The sequence below is a fragment of the Zea mays genome, chromosome 1, assembly GCF_902167145.1.
Source record: "Zea mays cultivar B73 chromosome 1, Zm-B73-REFERENCE-NAM-5.0, whole genome shotgun sequence".
Lineage (NCBI taxonomy): Eukaryota > Viridiplantae > Streptophyta > Magnoliopsida > Poales > Poaceae > Zea > Zea mays.
In genome coordinates this window covers 67,707,335-67,734,007 of record NC_050096.1, presented here as the reverse complement: position 1 = coordinate 67,734,007, position 26,673 = coordinate 67,707,335, and the positions used below count along the sequence as shown (strand labels likewise).

The following is a 26,673-nucleotide window of genomic DNA, read 5'->3' as shown; positions in this document are numbered from 1 at the left end:
TGTGCATGGGCTTAAAGCTAGGATCTCGAGTCCATGTTCTTGCTATTTAATCTGTGATGTTTTAGTTGTCATATTTCCATCCTAGATCATGCCCTTATTCGATTGGCACAAGCTGATGTCCCTTATCCAGTTTACCTATTCTTGAGGATTACATTGTCACTTTATCAACCTAACCTAGGAAAGACATGTCTGATTATTTTGTTGAGTTTGATGCCTTTGGTTTCCCCATATCTATCGAAGGCATACCAACTTAATCTTATGATTGTTTTCCCTCTGTATCTAATTAGATACTAATCCTTGACCTTGTAATCTCTGTGGTGGGCATAGAAATATGCTTGGGGCTTACAGTCTCCCATCGTACTCCCTCATCAACCAATTTAGGTTTTGGCAATCTCGTGTTCCTTTCATCGGGCCAGGACCTATTTGGCTCTCTACCTGTAACCATTCTTATAGGTGGAGTCTCTTTTGTATATTGTTATCCTTGCTCGGTCTATTTGTGTTGCGTGAGATTTCTTATTGGTTACATCTAGTAATGGTGTTATGACTAAAACCGACGGTGCCGCGACGAGACTGAGGGCCTCCTGTGAATGTACACACATGGTTGTGCTTCTCGGCACGCGCTGGTGTCATGGATAGTAGTTGTAATCCATTATGAGACTATATCAATATGTTATCTAGACATAATCTAGTTTTGCCATGCGGGATTCATTATTGGTGTTTTTCAGTAATGGTGTCATGATTATGACTTATGGTGCCGTCGCGAAACTGAGAGACCCTTGTGAATGTACACGCAAGGTTATGCTGCTTGGCGCATGACGGTATCAAGTTCTTTGGTCATGATCCATTGTGGAACTACACTGATATGTGATCTTCTGTGAACCCCTCCCTTGAAACAATTTTTGTGTTGTTGCTAAAACAATCAAACAACCTATGCCATCACTGTTGGATCAAAAGAGTATATAACTCTGATGTATTTCTTAGGTAAAGTTCTTACCAGTTCAGAAGTCTTCATCGAAAATCGAAACCTATCTGTATCTAGTTGTGTGGTAAAATCACCCCTTTCATGTATGATATATTTTCTCTTGGCTTTGGTGGTGATTGTACACCTACAAGTTCCGTTTGCATCCTTTGTTGTAAAGGTGAAGCCTTGGAGCTTTTTAGTGTTGAAAGACAACTAATTAGTTCCCATAATGGAGATTCATTTCCCCTGCTACTGAAATGCAGGAGTTTGTCCATTCGCTATCTTGTTTGGTTCATACATATTCTAAGTAAGTCATTTGTCTCACAAGGAAGAGATGGATGAACAACCTGACCGAATGAAATTTTATCCAAATATATGATCTTTTGTTAGCAAATGTGAACTCTCAAACCCGGATTTATAGATGGATAATAAGAAGACTTGCTCAATGTCAAAAGTAGTTCAACAAGTTGGTTTTACTAACTTTTATCTACATTGTGAACAAAGATTGAGTTTAGAGATCATTTTATCGAGTTTATTAAACTCACTTTAGGTCAATCTATCCTGAAGAAACCCTTATGAAGATCAAGTGAAGGTTATGAACATATGCGCAGATTTTGTGCCATATTGGATTGGGTTATGAGCATATGCATCTTAATTCTACATTGTTGGCGGGGGTACTTTGTCGCCCTCAGTCAATTGGTAAGCACCTAATCATCGCTCTAGTCATGCCTTGATTGCCTCACGTATGTTTTTTCAGCATGTGTGATCAAATCAAGCCATGCTTAGCACGTGACAAAGTAGATTGATTGCAAAGTCAATATCTATGGATTTGCCATTGCTGTTTTCTTGAGCTTCTATCATTTTTCTTGGACTTGGATTCCCTGGCTAGTCATGGGTAACCTTGATGTTGTTTTACATCCACACTTATCCCGTGTGCCATGGATTTCCAATGATGGTTTATCAACAAACCTCTTTCTGTGTGTCTTACCCAAGAAGGTGGATCTAATTCTGTTTGGGTAAAGTCGCATATCTACCGCTCGCCTAACAGACTCAGATAGTACAATGTCATTAGAAAAAGCAAACTGCACACATGGAACCTTATGTGTTCTTCTGTCAGTTATAGCTTGTTTGTTGACGTCTCTAGTTAAACTAAAGTGGTATGTGCTATACCCACTAGAGAAGCAACATTTTGAGATGCTCGTCTTTGCTTGGAATTAGCTTATGCTATCGCTAATATGGATAGGAGTTACATGCTTCTCTACTCTTAAAAGTCTTTCGCTCCAAATATCTGGACGAGATTCTTTTAAGGGGGGAGGATTGTAACACCCCAAGTGTTTATCGTCTGCTCGACCCCGATTACGGACTTTAACACGTGATAGCTATGAATGTAAAGGTCACTAAATTTTAATCAACCTCGTTTATCACGATTTTGATATCGTGTCTGTCTCCATTTGTTTAAATTGTCCTAAATTATTTTGCAAAAATTCAGACTTTAGTAATCTTCTGAAACATTGAATCCAATATCGTTTGGGTTGAGCCATCGACGTCTTGTCCAAACTCTAATTCTTTAAATCGGATATGGTTCCTAAACTGTGTTTCAAATTCTTTTACGCTTGCGTTGCATGTGTCTTTCTGTGGCCTAGCATCATGGCGCGTGGCACGTGCTAACTGGTGTCTATACAGCGCACAGCTCTCTCCCTGTCGTGTCGGGTCGTGCCTCTGATGCGCGCGTCATTGGTCTTCGCCGCGCCCCTGCTCCTTGTGCCAGATCCCCTCCCTTGTGCATTCCTATTCTCTGGTGCCCAACACTTGAGCCCGCCTTCACACAAGGACAGAACAGCTATCGTGACCTCGTCGAACCCCAGTGAGGACCCGTTTCTCCCTGTGTTCATTCCTTGCCAGTACTAATACCCAAAATCAAGTTATTAGATGCTAATGTTATGTATATGTGTGTGCGTAATGTGCGGGATGTGAGGAATTTCATATTGGTGAGGCCAGGCAAGCCGTGCGACAAGTGCCAGATGTTTGATGAAATGATTGAATCGGACAGCATCACTGTTTGTGTGGATTATCAAGTTAGGCAAATAACGGTGAGCCAAATCATTGTTTCAGATAGTGGTTGATAGATGAATGGATAGTATGTTGGTTATGATGAGTATATTGTCTATCATACATGTGTATTGTGTCTGATCGCCAAATTGGTCGTGGTGCATATATGTAGTTATAATTCTAGTGCTCCAAATAATTTGAATGTAGTTAGTAAATCGACTGTTGGTTCTCATTTAGTTGTTTGAACTCTTATGAATTATAAAATGATGAAGTATTTCTAAGTATCAAGAACATGATACTATAGAGCCTAATTAGGAGCTAATATTGCATACTCACACTTTTAGACTGCATGTACAGTTTCTGCCGTGCTATTTGTTTGACGAAATAAAGTGCATTTTCTGTAGAAATATACTATAAAAAGTTATAGATAACTTCTTTATCTTGGTTGTGTTAAAATTTCATGACCATAGGCTTAGCAGTTTAGGAGTTATGATTTTCTCAATTCCAGTTTCAGAATCTGTCCAAATTATGTACAGGTTTCGAAAATTGGATTGTTTGGCTAAGTTAAAATGAGAATCAGTCTAGTAATTATAGAATAACTTTAGTACTTTTCTTAATCTTTCCAACAAATTTTGGAGCACCCTTTTTGGTGGTCTAGAAGTCAAGTTATGGTTGTTTGAAATGTGTGTTTGAATCTGTCAAAAGTCTGGACAGCAATGTTTGTTTGTATTAACTGACTTCGATACACATTGAATCACCTTAAGATGTTTATAAATGAATTGTAGATAATTCTACTAGCTTTCTAAAAAGTCTAGGATCACCTGATTTGGATGCCTGAGACTCCAGTTATAGAATTTTAAAGTAAGTAGTCGAATTCTGTCCAAATCTGGACATAATTTATGTTTACCATTGTTTGACCTTTCCAAAGGTTGAATCTTGTTGTGATGGTAATACAAAAGTTATAGAGGACTTCATAATATTTCCAGAAAGTCGTAGTTTACTATTTTTGGATGGATATTTTGTGAGTTATGAGCTAAACAAATAGCTGTTGTTTTGCTGTCCAAAATCAGCACGTATTATAATGATTACTTGGAGTTTCGTTTGTGTGGATACTTAAATTTGGTTAGTTCATGTCTTGGTTAATGAAGTCTTGTAGTTGCATATGGTTGTTCTTTTCTTTCTTAATGCTTGCCTTAGACTTTAGCATTTTAAGAAGGAAATAAATACTTTAGTGAGTGCATTTGAATTAGTGACATTGATGCCTTGTCTTAGGAAGTATTGTCTTCTATGTAATCACGGGCATTAATAAGTCATGAATGGTTGTTGATTTCCATTTCGAGTATCTGGGATCAAGTAGCACCGATAATCTAATCCAAATAAATTATGAAATCTATGTAATACTAAATGTGCATGAGGAGTTAAGGTTGAAATGCCAATTATGTGTAGAGTGGTAAGTTAGTAATTTGAATATTTTGTAGGGAAGTGGTGTCGAGGTTACTGTGATGATTTAGTTGTTTGAGTGAATATGTATGTGATGGATGCTTTACCTGCTAGCTCGTAATTGTGATGTCTTAGCTATTGTATGATTCAGGTTATTTGGACATGGTGGTTTAGAAAGTTAATAGATTTCTTCTATCCATATTTTGTTCTAGATGTCTGTTAGTGAAGAATCTAAGGTTATTAGTTTTTCGATGAATGCTTAATCCTAGGGGAATATAAAACCCAAGTAAAACATGTTGATAGATGTTTGGTTTAGGTCCATTTGACTTGAAGGTCATGTTTGTGTAAAGTCAAAAGCATCTAAGTAAAGTTGAAATATCTTGCTTTAAGTGCTTAATCTACTTTGGGTAGCATTATCTAGCTCGTGCTATTTATACTCTTGCTCATTCATGTGCATCTTGCATATCACATAGGTACGTTCATTGATCACGTAATGTGGAGGACAACAACTGGAATGATCTCAAAGTGGGACTGATGAATGAACCCAAAGCTGAATGATCTGATCGTGCTAGAATGGGAGCTGCTCGCCAAGCGAGTATCATCTAACAACACTGACTTAGTGTTTATCCCACGCAAGCCCCGATGCATTTGCCACCTCCTTGCTGTTTTAAATACTTATATCACTTATCTGCTGCATTAGGTGATAGTAGTTGAGTGAATAAATAGTTGATGCATTACCATTCCTTAGAATTTGATTATCCTCCTTGCTACCTGTTTTATAAAGAGAACTAATGAGGCTTAGCCCTGCCTAGAGAAATTAAAAGTTATTTCTTTTAAAAAGAATGATGTGTAACACTGGATATGAGTTTTATGAAAAAGGAACTTGCAATAATGAAGGCATCACTCATGAGGATGAATTCATTCTTCAAGTGTTGTACCTCTGTCACGTACATGGTTTTGGGAAGGAAATAATAATTTTAGACCATACGTTGAGCAGGAAAGGTCGCCCGTCTATGTCGATTAAGGACCGTTCCGATTGTTGGCCTGCTGATCTAGGACCCTTTAACTGGCCACATGCCTCATCATGGGTAAGCTTAGCCTCGGTCGAACAATACCAGAAAAGCTCGCACGCACTGGGAGTGGAGATATGGCGAGAGTAACGTGTGCCCACCTGGCAAGTGGCTAGATGGTGGGGCGTTGTGCTCTCGGGTCGCGTGAACCTGTTCTGGTCTTGAGAAACCCGGTGGCGATTTGACATATGCAAGGGTTAAGTGCTACATATGTAGTGTGGTTGGAGATCCCCAGCTGGGTATTAATCGATTCAGATCGCCGAACTTCTCGGATATGAAGACTGGATCTTCGACCTTCAGCGTAGATAACAAGTGAAACTAAAAGTGATAAAAGGAAGCTAGTGTAGGACAAGTGAATGCTCTAGATTAGGCAAATCTAGATTCAGGAAAAGTACTTAACTTGTGAAGTAAAATTTTGGCATAAGGATCCACTACTAGTAAGCTCTTTTGCAAAATGAGTCTTTGAAATTTGATAAGCTTTACCTTGAATCCCTTCAAGCCAACATACCCTTGAGAGTCTTTTCTTTAGTCGGGTAAGTCTTGCTGAGTAATTACATACTTAGGGCTTTATTCCCTGTTGTTTTTCATGTTGAAATTTTGTTCCGTTGTGGATGGTGCTAAGTGCCGGTGGGCTCGGCCTTCTTATATAAGTATATCCCATCTTTAGCTTCTTTATTAAGGATTGTCATTTGAGCTAGCATGTATTTCAAATTTACAAATATTTTATAACATTTCAAGGTGTAATTCTTTTGAAACACTTTCTTTTGTAATCACTCCGATGACGTATAATAAAATATTGATGTAACTTGTAATCATTATGTAATAAAGAATTTATTTCCGCTGCAAGTGTTTGTATGTGATTTGTGTTTACTTAATCCTGCGATCTTGGCGGTAAGTCATTTATCTGGGGTCCTTGGGACACTCGGACAGATCCTGGTAAGTTGTTTGGTGCACATGCATAGTCGTCCGAGGTCTTTGAGACAAGGACAGGTGCATGTGGGTCCGATAACTTGGGAGGTTCTGCGACGTTATATATGCTAATGAATATTTCTTATGCTTAATATGAGTTTGGTATATCTATACTGCTCAATTAAGAACCTAATATGGGCACCTCGTGCTACCACGGCTTCACCCTTCGCGCTGACACTCTAGGCCCATCTCACGCGCCCCTCCTCAGTGTCGTGCCCTGTGGGCCCCTAGCGCCCACGCAGCCAGTTGCTTCGCCTGCCTAGCACCGACCCCGCCTCGGCGCTGTGCCCTGTGGGTCCCTAGCGCCCACGCAGCTAGTTACTGCGCCTGCCCAGCACCTGATCCTGCCTTGGCACCGTGCCCTAAGGGCCCCCAGCGCCCGCTCAGCTAGTTACTACGCCTGCCCAGCACCCGACCCCGCCCGCTCAAAAAATAGTGTAGAGCAAGCACTCGAACACACGCCCTCCTGCTCCAGAAATTTGGAGCTAATCACCAGACTAGGCGTAACTTACTATTTAGAAATAAACAATAATTATATCTGAATAAATATCTCAATATATATTTATATGATATATAACAATCGTACTAAAACACGGGCAACTGGCTAGTACTTATACTTAGTAATGAGGTGTTGATAATAAAATGTTGAGTAACTAAAATGTTAACGGCATTAAACCTCGGCTTTACATTGTTAGCTTTGTATTTTTTTACCCGCTTGTTGAGTACCAACCATAAGTGTACTCACCCTTACTTAATTTTGGTCAGAAGGTTATGTAAATGGAGATTATAATGGTGAACTCGATGGATGTTAGTCTAGTGATTCTCTCGGTCATCTTTCTGTGGAAGAATGCCTATGTTTCGCTGTACTTTGATAAAAGGTTAAGACATTATGTCGATTCGAAGTGTAATATGTTAATGTAATCTTTATTTACGCTTTTATATATTGTTATATTGATATATTATACTTGTGACGTCAATATATATAGAAATAGATTCTAAAACATATATTATGTATTTGGTTTTGTTATTAAAACCGGTGTGATATAGAATATACCGTGTAATAATTCTTACTATCCACCAACTAGTCAACTAGTATCATATACTTGGCCTAGAATATAGATGTTGAGAGCGTTCAGAGTTACGTCTTTATATGAAGCATGAATCTTTCAGCCTTTGCGGCGCCAGACTCACAAGAGAGGGGGGCAACACCGAGACGGGGGGACTTTTTCTTTAGCCAAATCAAGGTGTGGGAGGGTGCAGTGCAGAAGTAGAGTGGAGGAGATGGGAGATGAAAGCAACGAGCGGGAGGCGACGCGGCGCCTCCAGCGGTGCTCGTCACAGCTGCGCATGCGCTCCAGCACGGCATGGCGGGCGCACGCCGGGATGGTGGTCGTCCAGCTCGCCTTCAGCGGCTACCACGTCCTCAACCAAGTCCGTCCTGAGCGCGGGCATGAACCAGGTGGTCTTCTGCGTCTACCGCGACCTCGTGGCGCTCGCCATCCTCGCCCCCGTCGCCTTCGTCGGCGAGAGGTACCTGCACTTGTCTCCCTCCTGTGGCTGTGATCCTCCGCTGGGCGCTGGGTCGATTCATCTCCTCCCTTCCCTTGTCGCATGCAGAAGGGTGAGGCCTCCGTTGACCCCTCAGATGCTCGCGTCCTTGGCTCTTCTTGGCTTCACTGGGTACGATACGACGAATTTGGATCCTCTGCTCATGCTGGATGGAGCGGTTTGTTTATATATATATCGCAATCGCATCGCAGTGATCACGCTAGCTCTTCCGCGCGCATGCAGGCTGTTCGTGAACCCGCTCCTCTTCCTCGTCGGCCTCCAACACACCAACGCTTCGTACGCCGCAGCGTTCGAGCCCTGCGTGCCCGTGTTCGCGTTCCTCTTGGCCGTGATTGCTGGGTACGTACCAAGACCAACCAGAACCTGACCCAGTTTCTTCGTTGGCAGTTCATATGCATTATTATTACACCTGACCACCAAACTGAGTGCGTGGTTGGTAGTAGTATACTAATCCGGGAAGCAATGCCAACTAAAAGTTACGTGTGTACTCTCATTTTCAGCGTTGAAACGATCAACCTCTCCACGCAACATGGCGTCCTCAAAGTCGTCGGCACAGCCGTGGGTGTCTCAGGCGCCCTTCTCATGGCTTTGTACAGAGGCCCGTCCTTGGTAATTGGCCAGCTGGGACTGGGACTGGGAGTAGGAGGCGCCGCCGCCACTGCCACCATTCCTGCTGCTCATCAGTGGCCGACATCTACCAGCATGCTCGTAGCGACGTGGTATCTTGGTGCCTTGTGCCTTATAGGACACTGCTTCTTGGCGAGTGCTTATCTAGTGATACAGGTGATGGAAATTTCTTGGCCGTACACCTCCTAGTTTTAATTTAATTTCTGTCTTATTTGTTCTTGCCCGATGTTTTTTCTTTCTTTCTGCCGTGATGATGATTACAGGTTCCTGTGATTACAAGGTATCCTGCGAGCTTATCCTTGACAGCCTATTCCTATTTTTTTGCCACCATCTTTATGGTGTTCACTGGAGTGGTTTCAGCCAATGGGCTCCATGAGTGGGCACTGACGAAAACTGGGGTCATAACTGTTCTATACGCTGTGAGTATCTGTATGCTTTAGCCCACATCTCTAGTCGATTTAGGAAACTCCATCTCTAGTTAATTGTTCTAACCAAAACTCTTACTCGTACATTCAGGGAATTGTTGCGTCTTGTATGAGCTATGCAATCATGACGTGGGCAAACAAAGTTCTTGGACCTTCGCTAACTGCCCTCTATAATCCACTCCAGCCAGCTTTTTCCACCGTCCTCTCAACTGTTTTCCTTGGTGCCCCAGTTTACACCGGAAGGTTTGATTGCCCAATAATTATCCCAAATGTGTTTTTTCAACATTGTTACTGCAATATTAGATATTGATTATCCTAAATTAATTAATGCCAATTAACACCCCAAAGGATTTAATCACATGTGTATCAGTAATTAATGTGTACATGGGCGGACCCACGTTGGGCTAAGCGGGGCATAGGCCCGCACTCAATTTTCTGGTTTTGTAGACATTTTATCTTATTTAATGTAGCTACAAAAGCTCATTACTTAGTAGGTCACTATTTAGGCCCTACTCAGATTTTAGGATGGGTTCGCCCCACTACCACCAGGTTTAAGATATAGTGTAAACACGATCTCGCCATATTTAAGATAGGATTAAATGCATCATTTGCTCTATACCATAATCTGTCGTAGAATACATACATACATACATACATACATACATACATACATACATACATACATACATACATACATACATACATACATACATACATACATACATACATACATACTCTTTTATTCTCTCATTATGAACTTAACAAAGCTATGTAACTCACCATAGAGAAAACAACTTATGTAGCAAAGTGGTATCGATCATAACTTTTTATGTACGCTTGTATTCAACTGCTTTCAGCATTATTGGGGGATTCTTCATAATTGCTGGCCTATATCTAGTTACGTGGGCTCGCTACAATGAAGCACAACGGGCAACGACAGATGATTATTTGGACTCACTTCTTGTGGGCCACTCAAGAATCACCAAGACATAAGAAAGTTGTTTCATGGATCCATAAATGTTAGGACTTCAAATAGTTGTCCCAATTGTTTTCTCCAATACCTCACTAGAATAACATGTATATATGTTATATATATTTTTCGAATACGCAAGAGAATTACATGTTCTTTCATTAAGAGAGAAAGATATATTACATGGAGGAACAAAGTCTCCCAGATCCACCCTAACAAAGACCACATGACTAAAGAGCTAGAGTTTTTAACACTAAAGACGACCAACACCATGAACGGGCCTAAACCCATTGGTTTGGTTTCTCAAGAACAACCTAAAGGTTCCTAGGCCCAACTGCACACCACAACAAACACTCATTAGTGATAGCCTGTAGCACTACCTCAATTTTTGGGGTTTCACCATAAAACACATCTATTTCAAACTTTCTGGAATTCCCAAGCGACAAGGATGATGAGATAATTCACCTACAATTTCTGCTTCTTAGGCATTCCCTTAGTCATATTATACCACCAGGATGACAAACTAGCAAATGAGGATTAGGGAACTGTTGGTCACTTGTTTTTAATTGCTATATGGAATAAAAAACAAGGCAACCCAAAGTTAAATGGAAACCTTCGTCCTTGAAATGTTATCTCTTTGGGATAACAACTCGAGGACGAAGGTAACATGTAATCAAATGGAATACACAAAGCATGATGAAGACATGAAAAACTCATCTCATGTGCCTTAGAATTTTATTTCTCTTCTCATACAAGACAAGTTTACAATCATACCTTCGGCTTCTTCAGGCAAGATAGCAAGAAGGTGTTCTGGAGGCTGCGCTATATGAAGTTGTAGCACCTGGCTAAAGGTACTTTATATAGGGTACTATTCATCTATTTATAGGGGAGACGAACTGTCGCAGAACCTCCCAAGTTATCGGGCCCACATGCACCTGTCCTTGTCTCAAAGACCTCAGACAGCTATGCGTGTGCACCAAACAACTTAACAGGATCTGTCCGAGTGCCCGAGGACCCCGGATAAACGACTTACCACCAAGATCGCAGGATTAAGTAAACACAAATCACACACCAACATTTGCAGCGGAAATTCTTTATTACAAAATGGTTACAAGTTACAACATTTACAAGTTATAACAAGATTACAATATATATCATCAGAGTGATTACAAAAGAAAGTGATTCAAAAAAATTACAATTTAAAATGTATAAAATATTTATAGGTTTTCAAATACATGCTAGCTTAAGTGACAATCCTCCATAAAGAAGCTAAAGATGGGATATACTTATATAAGAAGGCTGAGCCCACCGGCACTTAGCAGCATCCACAACAGAACAAAATTATAGCCTGAAAAACAACAGGGAATAAAACCCTGAGTACGCAATTACTCAGCAAGACTTACCCGACTAAAAAAAGACTCTCAAGGGTATGCTGGTTTTAAAAGGATTCAAGGTAAGGCTCATCAAGTTTCAAAGACTCATTTTTGCAGAAAAGCTTACTAGTATTGGATCCTTATGCCAAAATTTTACTTCACAAGTTAAGTACTTTTCCTAAATCTAGATTTGCCTAATCTAGATCATTCACTTGTCCTACACTAGCTTCATTTTAATAGCTTTAGTTTCGCTTGTTAACTACGATGCAGCGCAGTGATCCAGTCTTCATATTCGAGAAGTAACGGCGATCTGAATCGATTAATACTGAGCTGAGGATCTCCAACCACACGACATATATAGCACTTAACCCTTGCATATGTCAACTCGCCACCGGGTTTCTCAAGACCAGAATGGGTTCACGCGACCCGAAAGCACAACACTCCACCGTCCAGCCGTTGGCCTGGTTGGTACACGTTACTCTCGCCATGGTGCCCGCCATGTTTCCGAGAGTACAGCACCCCACCTTCCAGTCTTTTGCCACGGAGGGTACAAGCTACTCTCGCCATCTCTCCACTCCCAGTGCGTGCGAGCTGTTCTGGTATTGGTCCGACCGAGGCAAAGCTTACCCATGATGAGGCATGTGGCCAGTTAAAGGGTCCTAGATCAGCAAGCCTACTTTCGGTACGGTCCTTAATCGACACAGACGGGCGACCTTTCCTGCTCAACGTCTGGTCTCATCTTATTATTTATCACCCAAAACCATGTACCTGACAGAGGTACAACACTTGAATGATGAATTCATCACTGCAGATGATGCTCTCACCATTACAAGTCCTTTTTCATAAAACAAACCCATACTCCGTTTTACACAACATTCTTTTAAACAGAAACAAGTTTTACTTCTCTAGGCAGGGCTAAGCCTCATTAGTTCTTTTTATAAAAACAGGTAGCAAGGAAGATAATCAAATTCCAAGGAATGGTAATGCATCAATTGTTTCATCACTCAACTCCTATCACCTAATGCAGCATATAAGTGATAAAAGTTTTAAAACAACAAGGAGGTAGCAAATGCACCGGGGCTTGCCTGGGATAACACTACGTTAGTGTTGTTAAATGAAGGCCAGTTGACAATCAACTTTTGTTCTGACATCTGCTTAGTCCATCCATCTTCGGGCTCATCGGCCGACATCGTCTTGTGGGTTGTTTTGATCCACACCCTTCGCTTAGCACGATTTTTCAGCTAGCGTACCTATTTGGATGTACAATGCACATGTATGAACATAAGAACTAGTATAATATTATATGAAGTTATATGGTATAGGATTAAACATTCTCTAGCAAAGCATTATAAGCAAGCATAAATAATCACTAGATACCTTAACTCTAACACAACAAGCATGATCTTCTAATCAATCGAACCTAACTTAAACACCAAACAATCGTGAACCATGTATGGACCTTCTTTAACTAGAACATACACCAAACAATTACCATAATTTAAACTTATTAGCCTTGGACATCTACAACTTCGAATTTGAATAGAAATACTTTAACTAACTTTTTAAACCATTTCATCGGATTAACTAGCATAGCGCACGAGCTAAATAACACATCACACTATTTATCCTAGCAAGTGGAGCATCATCAAATATTACATAATCTCATTTGACTATAACCTAGAAGCAAAAGACTTTATGCGCCTAAATGCACTTCCCACTATATAGCTCTCGGATTACAACTAGAATAAACGTATTGATGCTATTTGCTTCCAACTAATAAGAATAATGAGGAACATTTATTCAAGATAATTAACTTAAGCGACCAATCTCCATTTATCATATTTACTCAATCAGCAACCATAGAACATGATAATTACTAAAACAAAGCATCACTTCACCAGTTAAGAATCAGCTAAACTTACTTAGCCAAACAATAGTAACTTCAAGCCAACAATTTAATACTTGCAGAATTTTTAGACAGCAGCACAACGATTAATTGTTCTATTCATAACTCACAAAATATGCATCCAAAAATAGTAAACTAGGAATTTCTGGAAAGCATAGAAAGTCCTCTATAACTCTTATATTATCATCACAACCTGATTCGACAGTTTAAAAGGTCAAACAGTGCTAAACTTTAATTCTGTCCAGATTTGGACAGAATTCGACTACTTACTTCAAAAATTCATAACTGGAGTTTTAGAAATCCAAATCAGGTGATCCTAGACTTTTTAGAAAGCTAATAGAATTGTCTACAATTCATTTATAAACATCTCAGGGTGATTCAATGTGTATCGAAGTCAGTTAATACAAACAAGCATTGCTGTCCAGATTTGGACAGATTCAGACTCTATAGTTCAAACAGCTGTAACTTGGTCTCTAGACAACCAAAAAGGGTGCTCCAAAATTTGTTGGAAAGCTTAAGAAAAGTACTATAGTTCTTCTATAATTACTAAGGGCTGATTTTCAGTTTAGCTTAGCCAAACAGTCCAATTTTCGAAACATGTACATAATTTGGACAGATTCAGAAACTGGACTTAGAAAAATCATAACTCCTAAACTACTAGACATATGACCATGAAATTTTAACACAAGTAAGATGAAAAGGTTATCTACAACTTTTCTATATAACATCTATTCAGAAAACAAAGTTTACTTCACTTGACTACCTGCATACTAAAACTGTGCACAGTCCAAACAGCAAGTCCAAACAGCAAAAATTCAATTTAGTTCCTATTTTGGTTAACCACAGCTTACCAACGCATCAATCAAAGCATTCCTTGCCTAAACAGAACCATCCTCTGTGTTTTATAACATTCATTTAATAATTATACTTGACATATGTACTCTCTAAAGCACTCCTCGTAAAATCTGCACCTAATACCTAAACTTCCCCTCAAACAACACTTCTACTATCTAATCATGACGTCAAAAAAAAATTCATGGCACACAACCAAATTATTTCATCATACATCAAATACCATTACAGCAATAATTATATAACCAAATCATTCATTAACTAAGTAGTCGGAGTAACGACTTGGCTCACCACATCATGCTCCGACTCGATTTCAGCAAGAACGAAGACGGCCACCAGTTCGAGCATATCATCTAACACCTAAGGAGTGTTGAACTTAACCTTCTTCTCCACCTAATTCTCTAAGGATTTTACTCCATATCGCACACATCAACACACATAAAACCTCACATCAGCAGGGTATTAACAAGAACTAGTAAAACAACAAAGGGATTTAGAGATCACCATGGGAGCAGCAGAGGTGGCCGGCCATGGGAACAAGGGAGGGGCTGGGGGCATCCACTTGCTGCAGAAAGGGGAGGGCACTGCTTGCTGCTAGCGTGGGGAGGGGGACAACATCCATGCTGCAGGGACAAGCTCGGCCATGGGGAAGGTGCTGGTGTGGGGGAGGCAGCCATGGTTGGGGCGTCAGCTTGGAGAGGGGCAGCGAGCAGCATCGGCTTGGAGAGCTAGAGCCAGGGAGGGACAACGGCAGCTGCTGTTCCACAGCTGCAACCAGAGAAGGAGACGCCATGGGGAAGAGCAGAGGGTGCGACCATGGAAGACGCAAGGAGCTGGGTGGCTGCTACAGACTGGGAGAAACGGACTGGGAGAAAGAGACGTGAGGCTGATTTTCAGGCACCTGTTGAACGGTGTGAGTAAAAATATCCAATAGAAAAGCGGCGGCTGAAGATTGAAGCCTGGGAGAGAGAGACGCGTGGGAGGATGACGATCTCGATTCTGGAATTTGAGCCACGCAGCAGTAGTGCTGGCGATGGGGATAGAGGTGAGGGTCACACGTTGGTTTAATCAACAATTGGATTTATCTTCTCCATTGTTTTTTTACAATAAACATCTTTACAAATCTGGTTCATATGGTTTTGGAATTAGGGTGTCGACACGATGAGAATGGACTAAACTAAAATATTATCGGATTATAATTTTGGATCTAGTATTATCTACAATAAAATCAAATGTTCATCTCTCTGCCTCAGATAATATTGGGTTCGAATAAGATGCAAACAGACTGAGCTAAATGAGATTGAAACCGATATTTTAAACTATATTTCATACGACTTAAAATCAGATAACTTCATCTGCAACTCGACACCTAATCCTTCCGTCGAGGATAATTTGCTGGAAACCAACCATGATTTCAGACACTATGTCTCACTTGACGAGAAGGGACTAAATTACTTTACATCTAAAAACTTTAGTCTTCGAGTTCTGTTTAGTTTGTTCAGGATAAAAATCATCAGTGTGGGTCGGGCTTCCGAATTCGTATTCTCTTAATCTATAAATTTTAAACAGGCACAAGACTCGACATATCGCGAAATAAATACGCGAGATCAATGTGGCATCGAAAGTGTGATTCTTTCGGTAGCGACGTCACGCATCGTTCACGGGGCAAAAGGCTGGGCGCTGTCCAGACGCCGGTTAGCACCTGCCACACGCGTCACGATGTCAGGCCACAGAGAGACACGTGCAACGCAAGCGTGAAAGAATTTCAAATGAAGTTTAAGAAGCTACATTTGATTTCAAAAATTATAGTTTAGGCAAGACGTCAAGGGCTCAACCCAAACGATACTGGATTCGATGTTCCGAAGATTACAAAAGGCTGAATTTTAAAAGAAATAGATTTGGAAAAATTTAGACAGATGGAGGCAGACACGATATCAAAATCGTGATAAACGAGGTTGATTAAAAATTAGTGACCTTTACATTCACAGCTATCACATGTTAACGTCCGCACTAGTGGTCGAGCAAACGATAAACACCTAGGGTGTTACAGCCTTCCCCCCTTAAAAGAATCTCGTCCCGAGATTCAGAACGAAAGACTTCTAAGGGTAGAGAGGCATATAACCCTGTCCATAATAGTGATAGCATAAACTAATTCCAAGCAAAGACGAGCATCTCATAATGTTGCTTCTCTAGTGGGTATAGCACATACCACTTTAGTTTAACTAGAGACGTCAACAAACAAGCTATAATTGACAAAAGAACACATAAGGTTACATGTGTGCGGTTTGCTTTCTCAGACAACTTGAGTTTGCTGGGCGAATAATAGATATGGGAGTTGCCAAGCAGAATCAGATGCACCTTCTTAGATATGGGAGTTGCCAAGCAGAATCAGATGCACCTTCTTGGGTAAAACACACAAAATGAGATTTGTCATTAAGGCGTCATTGCAAATCCATAGCATAGGAGACGGTTGTGAATGTCGAACAGCCTCACGGTCGACTTGTGATTATCTAGAGAATCCAAGTTCATGAAAGGTGATATAGATTCGAGAAAATCACCAGCGGAGGGATCTATAGATGCTGACTTCGCAACCAATCCATTTTATCCAGCACTAATCATGGCTCGACTTGATCACACATGTTAAAAAACATACGTGAGGCAATCGAGGCATGACTAGATCAGGTGCTTACCAATTGACTGAGGGCAACAAAGTACCCCCGCCAACAATATAGAGTTAAGATGCATATGCTCATAATCTAATCCAATATGGCACAAGATCTGCGCATATGTTCATAACCTTCACTTGATCTTGATACGGGTTTCTTCAAGATAGGCTGAACTAAAGTGAGTTTAGACAACTCGAAAAAACGATCTCTAAACTCAACCTTTGTTCATTGGACAGTTACAAGTTAGTAAAACCAACTTGTTGAACTACTTTTGACATTGAGCAAGTCCTCTTATTACCCGTCGGCAAACCAGAGGTTGGGAGTTTACATTTACGAGTACGAGGGCATGCATTTGGATAAGGATTCAGTTGATCAGATTATTTATTCATCTCCTCCACACGAGACAAAATAACATGTGTATTAGATGTATGAATCCAATAAGGAGGCGAATGAACAAACTCCTGCATTTAGCAGCAAGGGAAGTCAATCTCCATTTTGAGAACTAATCAGTTGTCTCCCAACACTAAAAAGCTTCAAGGCTTCACCTTTGTAGAAAGGGTAGCGCAGGGAAGCTGTATATGGGTAGTCACCACCAAAATCAAGAAAAATGAGACTACACTGATAAGAATGGTTACAGGTAGAAAGCCAAATAGGTCCTGGCCCGATGAAAGGAACACGAGATTGCCAAAACCTAAAATGGTTGATGAGGGAGTACGATGGAAGACTATTATTTCAGCCCCAAGCATATTTCTATGCCCATCGCAGAAATTTCAAGGTCAAGGATGAGCATCTAATTAGATACAGAGAGGTAATGATCATAAAATTAAACTGATAAGTCTTCGAGAGATATGAGGAAACCAAAGGCATTGAACTCAAGGAAATGATCGGACATGTCTTTCCTGGGTTAGGTTGATAAAATAACGACATGGTCCCCAAGAAGATACAGAGTGGAATAGAAACATCAGCTTGCACCAAGCGAGTAAAGGCATGATTTTGGATGAAAAAATGACTACAAAAGAGTCACGTTTTAAACAACGAGAACACGTACTCGAGATCCTTGTCTTAAGCTCAGGTGCATTTATTTTCTACAAGAAGATTACCTAAACACCAATTTAGATAAACTTGGGCCTAAAGTAACGATGGAAATTTAAACTCGTCCACTTTTGGAAACTGGGGAAAAACTTCGGGAAATTAACATCGATTTGGGTCATGGCTCCTAGATGAGGACATGGCCAAATTTTGGGTTTATGCAAACAAGTCACCAATATTCTATCGGCACACAGGCACAAAAATAAACATAAGTTGCACTATCGGTCAAACTAAGAAGAACCACAGACCACATAAACACATGTCTAAAGGACACATCAAACAAAGCTAGAAATTGCTTATAGAACAGTAATACTTCATACAGTTTCCAATTATTCATTATCGGGATAAAGATGAGAAAAACATGTTCGTTCACAATCACCTATTATTAGAATAAAGGTGAGGAAAGCATTTCTGTGCGCAAACAGCAAACACAATGCAACAATCAGGATGCATGATCGTCCTATTCATCCTCACGAATTTCGCCAACATAATTTGGCAATAGCGTTCTATATCGGTGGCATAACTACATCTCTCTCGATATATTGCTAGTCGTCAGCTACACATACGAGTTCGAAGTTAGTGTACCTGCAGAAAACTCCATCACAGCCCAGTTCCCAATGATGCAATTCACACATGACAGTTTATCACAGTTTATACTCCATATATTTCTATATGGAGGCCAGCTCTTCATTAAGCGCCGAGCCACGCATAGGCGCCGCTGCCACACTTTAACCATAGGGCAGCTCATTATGGTAACTCACCTTCTTACCTGAGCGTAGGTGTGTCGTTACAAGTACATTACACTTCTCAGTATTCCCATGTCTATATACTCATACACATCCATGGGGTACTGAATCCCAGAAAAGTAATTACTCCACATCGCAGCCTTCATATATACATATGTAAAACATGTATATAATCAAGCGCTTTTTATACTCTCCCCTAGACCGACATTTGTCCGGTCACGCTCTCACATCTCACCTTACCTTGAGCGTCGATCCATTCAAAACTGAATGGCCTCAAAAATAACAATACACATGTATGCAATTCCCTTCCCAGGTTGTGGGTTAGTATTCTAAACTAAGCCACCTAGTAGTCCTTAATTTAGGGCTTAACAGAGGATGTCGCTAGCATTATAGTTTTTCAAATCTGTTTTTTTTTCAAAACCAAACAATGTGTTTAGTTGAAAATAGGTTTTCGAAACCAAAACTTTGTTTAGAAAATACGATGTGACCGTATTATACTTAATCAAGCTCCGATACCAGCTGTCGCAGAACCTCCCAAGTTATCGGGCCCACATGCACCTGTCCTTGTCTCAAAGACCTCAGACAGCTATGCGTGTGCACCAAACAACTTAACAGGATCTGTCCGAGTGCCCGAGGACCCCGGATAAACGACTTACCACCAAGATCGCAGGATTAAGTAAACACAAATCACACACCAACATTTGCAGCGGAAATTCTTTATTACAAAATGGTTACAAGTTACAACATTTACAAGTTATAACAAGATTACAATATATATCATCAGAGTGATTACAAAAGAAAGTGATTCAAAAAAATTACAATTTAAAATGTATAAAATATTTATAGGTTTTCAAATACATGCTAGCTTAAGTGACAATCCTCCATAAAGAAGCTAAAGATGGGATATACTTATATAAGAAGGCTGAGCCCACCGGCACTTAGCAGCATCCACAACAAAACAAAATTATAGCCTGAAAAACAACAGGGAATAAAACCCTGAGTACGCAATTACTCAGCAAGACTTACCCGACTAAAAAAAAGACTCTCAAGGGTATGCTGGTTTTAAAAGGATTCAAGGTAAGGCTCATCAAGTTTCAAAGACTCATTTTTGCAGAAAAGCTTACTAGTATTGGATCCTTATGCCAAAATTTTACTTCACAAGTTAAGTACTTTTCCTAAATCTAGATTTGCCTAATCTAGATCATTCACTTGTCCTACACTAGCTTCATTTTAATAGCTTTAGTTTCGCTTGTTAACTACGATGCAGGGCAGTGATCCAGTCTTCATATCCGAGAAGTAACGGCGATCCGAATCGATTAATACTCAGCTGAGGATCTCCAACCACACGACATATGTAGCACTTAACCCTTGCATATGTCAACTCGCCACCGGGTTTCCCAAGACCAGAATGGGTTCACGCGACCCGAGAGCATAGCACTCCACCGTCCAGCCGTTGGCCTGGTTGGTACACGTTACTCTCGCCATGGTGCCCGCCATGTTTCCGAGAGTACAGCACCCCACCTTCCAGTCTTTTGCCACGGAGGGTACAAGCTACTCTCGCCATCTCTCCACTCCCAGTGCGTGCGAGCTGTTCTGGTATTGGTCCGACCGAGGCAAAGCTTACCCATGATGAGGCATGTGGCCAGTTAAAGGGTCCTAGATCAGCAAGCCTACTTTCGGTACGGTCCTTAATCGACACAGACGGGCGACCTTTCCTGCTCAACGTCTGGTCTCATCTTATTATTTATCACCCAAAACCATGTACCTGACAGAGGTACAACACTTGAATAATGAATTCATCACTGCAGATGATGCTCTCACCATTACAAGTCCTTTTTCATAAAACAAACCCATACTCCATTTTACACAACATTCTTTTAAACAGAAACAAGTTTTACTTCTCTAGGCAGGGCTAAGCCTCATTAGTTCTTTTTATAAAAACAGGTAGCAAGGAAGATAATCAAATTCCAAGGAATGGTAATGCATCAATTGTTTCATCACTCAACTCCTATCACCTAATGCAGCATATAAGTGATAAAAGTTTTAAAACAACAAGGAGGTAGCAAATGCACCGGGGCTTGCCTGGGATAACACTACGTTAGTGTTGTTAAATGAAGGCCAGTTGACAATCAACTTTTGTTCTGACATCTGCTTAGTCCATCCATCTTCGGGCTCATCGGCCGACATCGTCTTGTGGGTTGTTTTGATCCACACCCTTTGCTTAGCACGATTTTTCAGCTAGCGTACCTATTTGGATGTACAATGCACATGTATGAACATAAGAACTAGTATAATATTATATGAAGTTATATGGTATAGGATTAAACATTCTCTAGCAAAGCATTATAAGCAAGCATAAATAATCACTAGATACCTTAACTCTAACACAACAAGCATGATCTTCTAATCAATCGAACCTAACTTAAACACCAAACAATCGTGAACCATGTATGGACCTTCTTTAACTAGAACATACACCAAACAATTACCATAATTTAAACTTATTAGCCTTGGACATCTACAACTTCGAATTTGAATAGAAATACTTTAACTAACTTTTTAAACCATTTCATCGGATTAACTAGCATAGCGCACGAGCTAAATAACACATCACACTATTTATCCTAGCAAGTGGAGCATCATCAAATATTACATAATCTCATTTGACTATAACCTAGAAGCAAAAGACTTTATGCGCCTAAATGCACTTCCCACTATATAGCTCTCGGATTACAACTAGAATAAACGTATTGATGCTATTTGCTTCCAACTAATAAGAATAATGAGGAACATTTATTCAAGATAATTAACTTAAGCGACCAATCTCCATTTATCATATTTACTCAATCAACAACCATAGAACATGATAATTACTAAAACAAAGCATCACTTCACCAGTTAAGAATCAGCTAAACTTACTTAGCCAAACAATAGTAACTTCAAGCCAACAATTTAATACTTGCAGAATTTTTAGACAGCAGCACAACGATTAATTGTTCTATTCATAACTCACAAAATATGCATCCAAAAATAGTAAACTAGGAATTTCTGGAAAGCATAGAAAGTCCTCTATAACTCTTATATTATCATCACAACCTGATTCGACAGTTTAAAAGGTCAAACAGTGCTAAACTTTAATTCTGTCCAGATTTGGACAGAATTCGACTACTTACTTCAAAAATTCATAACTGGAGTTTTAGAAATCCAAATCAGGTGATCCTAGACTTTTTAGAAAGCTAATAGAATTGTCTACAATTCATTTATAAACATCTCAGAGTGATTCAATGTGTATCGAAGTTAGTTAATACAAACAAGCATTGCTGTCCAGATTTGGACAGATTCAGACTCTATAGTTCAAACAGCTGTAACTTGGTCTCTAGACAACCAAAAAGGGTGCTCCAAAATTTGTTGGAAAGCTTAAGAAAAGTACTATAATTCTTCTATAATTACTAAGGGCTGATTTTCAGTTTAGCTTAGCCAAACAGTCCAATTTTCGAAACATGTACATAATTTGGACAGATTCAGAAACTGGACTTAGAAAAATCATAACTCCTAAACTACTAGACATATGACCATGAAATTTTAACACAAGTAAGATGAAAAGGTTATCTACAACTTTTCTATATAACATCTATTCAGAAAACAAAGTTTACTTCACTTGACTACCTGCATACTAAAACTGTGCACAGTCCAAACAGCAAGTCCAAACAGCAAAAATTCAATTTAGTTCCTATTTTGGTTAACCACAGCTTACCAACGCATCAATCAAAGCATTCCTTGCCTAAACAGAACCATCCTCTGTGTTTTATAACATTCATTTAATAATTATACTTGGCATATGTACTCTCTAAAGCACTCCTCGTAAAATCTGCACCTAATACCTAAACTTCCCCTCAAACAACACTTCTACTATCTAATCATGACGTCAAAAAAAAATTCATGGCACACAACCAAATTATTTCATCATACATCAAATACCATTACAGCAATAATTATATAACCAAATCATTCATTAACTAAGTAGTCGGAGTAACGACTTGGCTCACCACATCATGCTCCGACTCGATTTCAGCAAGAACGAAGACGGCCACCAGTTCGAGCATATCATCTAACACCTAAGGAGTGTTGAACTTAACCTTCTTCTCCACCTAATTCTCTAAGGATTTTACTCCATATCGCACACATCAACACACATAAAACCTCACATCAGCAGGGTATTAACAAGAACTAGTAAAACAACAAAGGGATTTAGAGATCACCATGGGAGCAGCAGAGGTGGCCGGCCATGGGAACAAGGGAGGGGCTGGGGGCATCCACTTGCTGCAGAAAGGGGAGGGCACTGCTTGCTGCTAGCGTGGGGAGGGGGACAGCATCCATGCTGCAGGGACAAGCTCGGCCATGGGGAAGGTGCTGGTGTGGGGGAGGCAGCCATGGTTGGGGCGTCAGCTTGGAGAGGGGCAGCGAGCAGCATCGGCTTGGAGAGCTAGAGCCAGGGAGGGACAACGGCAGCTGCTGTTCCACAGCTGCAACCAGAGAAGGAGACGCCATGGGGAAGAGCAGAGGGTGCGACCATGGAAGACGCAAGGAGCTGGGTGGCTGCTACAGACTGGGAGAAACGAACTGGGAGAAAGAGACGTGAGGCTGATTTTCAGGCACCTGTTGAACGGTGTGAGTAAAAATATCCAATAGAAAAGCGGCGGCTGAAGATTGAAGCCTGGGAGAGAGAGAGACGCGTGGGAGGATGACGATCTCGATTCTGGAATTTGAGCCACGCAGCAGTAGTGCTGGCGATGGGGATAGAGGTGAGTGTCACACGTTGGTTTAATCAACAATTGGATTTATCTTCTCCATTGTTTTTTTACAATAAACATCTTTACAAATCTGGTTCATATGGTTTTGGAATTAGGGTGTCGACACGATGAGAATGGACTAAACTAAAATATTATCGGATTATAATTTTGGATCTAGTATTATCTACAATAAAATCAAATGTTCATCTCTCTGCCTCAGATAATATCGGGTTCGAATAAGATGCAAACAGACTGAGCTAAATGAGATTGAAACCGATATTTTAAACTATATTTCATACGACTTAAAATCAGATAACTTCATCTGCAACTCGACACCTAATCCTTCCGTCGAGGATAATTTGCTGGAAACCAACCATGATTTCAGACACTATGTCTCACTTGACGAGAAGGGACTACATTACTTTACATCTAAATACTTTAGTCGTCGAGTTCTGTTTAGTTTGTTCGGGATAAAAATCATCAGTGTGGGTCGTGCTTCCGAATTCGTATTCTCTTAATCTATAAATTTTAAACAGGCACAAGACTCGACATATCGCGAAATAAATACGCGAGATCAATGTGGCATCGAAAGTGTGATTCTTTCGGTAGCGACGTCACGCATCGTTCACGGGGCAAGAGGCTGGGCGCTGTCCAGACGCCGGTTAGCACCCGCCACACGTGTCACGATGTCAGGCCACGGAGAGACACGTGCAACGCATGCGTGAAAGAATTTCAAATGAAATTTAAGAAGCTACATTTGATTTCAAAAATTATAGTTTAGGCAAGACGTCGAGGGCTCAACCCAAACGATACTGGATTCGATGTTCCGAAGATTACCAAAGGCTGAATTTTAAAAGAAATAGATTTGGAAAAATTTAGACAGATGGAGGCAGACACGATATCAAAATCGTGATAAACGAGGTTGATTAAAAATTAGTGACCTTTACATTCACAACTATCACATGTTAACGTCCGCACTAGTGGTCGAGCAAACGATAAACACCTAGGGTGTTACACGAACCGACTTAGTATAAGATTACAATTGTGCCCTTCATTGTTTGCAAGTGCCATCAGGGCAGTAATGTATTTTTCTGTCCTCGGTCGCACGGGTTCGGGCCTTCGTCGCCTTCTCCTTTGGCTTACACCCGAAGTTCCTCTGTTGTCGTCGAAGTTGTCCACTTCGACTAGGACTTTTCTCTAGCACGCATGTGCGAAGCTTCTTTACATGCTTTCCCGGTCGAAGATTTGCTTTGTCCATTAGTAGAAGTACTCCTGAAATACACATGCTTGTGCCAAAGTAAAAGGTTAAACAAGTGATCTTCGACATAGCTTTTCCTTGCACCCTTTGGGCAACCATGTGACATAACCAGTCAAAGGACCTTTGGCAACATGGCCCCCAACAGTAGCCCCTTGCGGGATAAGTTCTTTATTTCACAACGATCTTAGATCGCAATAATTTATAATTGGGAAGCCTTGTCTTACAAAACACAAGTCACCAGGAGATGTTGGATCGTCTCCTCCGCTTGAGCGCAGAAGGGGCAAGCAGGTGCATGAGGAAGTCCTCGCTTTGATAGACGATCCACAATCCAACAATGGTTTTTGTTAGTCACTTGTTCTCAAATGTTGCGAATCAAGAACAAGGCAACACGATTGTTAATAGTTAAAGACCTTCGTCCTTCGAAGCATTATCTCCTCTCGGGTATAATGATCCTCAGACGAAGGTCATGAAGGACACACCTTCATCATCTTATCATATAGATGTAAATACAAATAGAAAAGTAAAGGAACATAAAAGAATGGAAATAACAATTGTCATATATCAGTAATTTATTTATTAGTATCTTCCTTAAACATGAATAAGCATTAACAATATTCGTATTACATTGATACCTTTGGCTTGCTAGAAGGTAGAAGAGCAGGGTGACACAAAAGCAATTACAATCCAGCGTGAACAGCATGGTGTTACTGTTCATCTATTTATAGGCACGGGACACAGCTCGGATAAGATTACATCCATGCCCCTGACATTTACTCTTAATTATAATGCGAGTTAATAAGGACGAAGTAGCCTTTTCCCATTTAGGTCAGTTCTGTCCTTCATCCTTGCTATCGTATCAAGCCGAAGCTCCTTTAGCCATAGCTTCGACATTTATCCATGTCACATTCGGGTTGTATCTTCATATTACACACACCTTTATCATGAGAGAACCTTCATCCCAAAGTCGAAGCCTCCTGTAATAGACTATGTCATACTGAAAACATATGGTTAGTCACGTTTTTGAGGACCTTCGGAAGAGGAAGGCCCCCAACAGTAGCCCCTCGCAGTATTGACTTGTTTCTTTGTGACAAGTTTAGACTGTGATGTGAACGAAGGCCTTTAGCCGAAGGTCCGAAAAAACACCTTCGCTTTGCTAGAATAGCGAATGGCACTGACACGCTAGACCCACGGGGCCTCGGGGCGCTATGCATATAAATATGAGCTCGTATTCAAAGCGTTTTCTATGTTATTTCAGTTGCATACACTGCACTCGCTATTTCAAACTTCTTGCTTTGTTGCAAACTTGAGCTTCGGCATTTCAACAAGTTTTGATCTAATGGCTGGTGAGAAGAAGTTTGTGGATCCAACATTGTCTAAGTTTACGAAGCTATGGAGAGGACAAATGCAGAAAAGATCGCACATTAGACATTAGTTGGAATATCTGAGGGTTCCAATGACAGTGAAAACTTTGATGTAGAGAGTGAAAATGAGGGTGCCGAAGATCAGCCCTAGAGGCCAAGTCACGTTGTTTTTGGAAAGTCGACAATCAAGCAAGGATAGATTGATGCTATGAAGGGAAGGTACTTTCGTGATATTTCTATTATGCGCACTGGAGGGGAGAGCAATATCCCTCTGCCCAAAGCTGACGAGGTAATTATCTATAGAAGTTTTATGAAAGCGGGCCTTCGGTTCCCTTTGAACAGCATGCTAGTCGAAGTGCTGAAAATCTTCGAAGTGTAACTTCACCAGCTTACCCCTGAAGCCATCATTAAGATAGGGGTTTATATTTGGGCCATGAAGAGCCAAGGACAAGAACCAAATGCGAAAAAATTTTGTAACATGCATGAATTATCTTATGAGACGAAGGCCACTGGTAAAGAACAATACCACAACAACTTTGGTTGCTATGAGTT

The 26,673-nt window shown here is 40.5% G+C and overlaps 1 protein-coding gene across 1 annotated transcript; it reads left to right on the top strand.

The window, feature by feature from the left end:
* Positions 1-7,599: 7,599 nt before the first annotated feature.
* LOC100193810 (uncharacterized) lies at positions 7,600-10,199 on the top strand. Its single transcript, NM_001367503.1, has 7 exons — positions 7,600-8,019; positions 8,107-8,169; positions 8,281-8,397; positions 8,559-8,841; positions 8,949-9,104; positions 9,202-9,353; positions 9,968-10,199. The coding sequence occupies exons 1-7, from the start codon at positions 7,778-7,780 to the stop codon at positions 10,101-10,103; spliced, it is 1,149 nt and encodes a 382-aa protein (NP_001354432.1). The 5' UTR covers positions 7,600-7,777; the 3' UTR covers positions 10,104-10,199.
* The last annotated feature ends 16,474 nt before the right edge of the window (positions 10,200-26,673 follow it).

Excerpts from the sequence above, each read along its gene's own strand:
- LOC100193810 (NM_001367503.1), top strand. The coding sequence starts at position 7,778 with ATGAAAGCAACGAGCGGGAGGCGACGCGGCGCCTCCAGCGGTGCTCGT. Across the intron at positions 8,170-8,280 it reads GCTCTTCTTGGCTTCACTGG|GCTGTTCGTGAACCCGCTCC; the intron begins GTACGATACGAC and ends GCGCGCATGCAG. Across the intron at positions 8,842-8,948 it reads GTGCTTATCTAGTGATACAG|GTTCCTGTGATTACAAGGTA; the intron begins GTGATGGAAATT and ends TGATGATTACAG.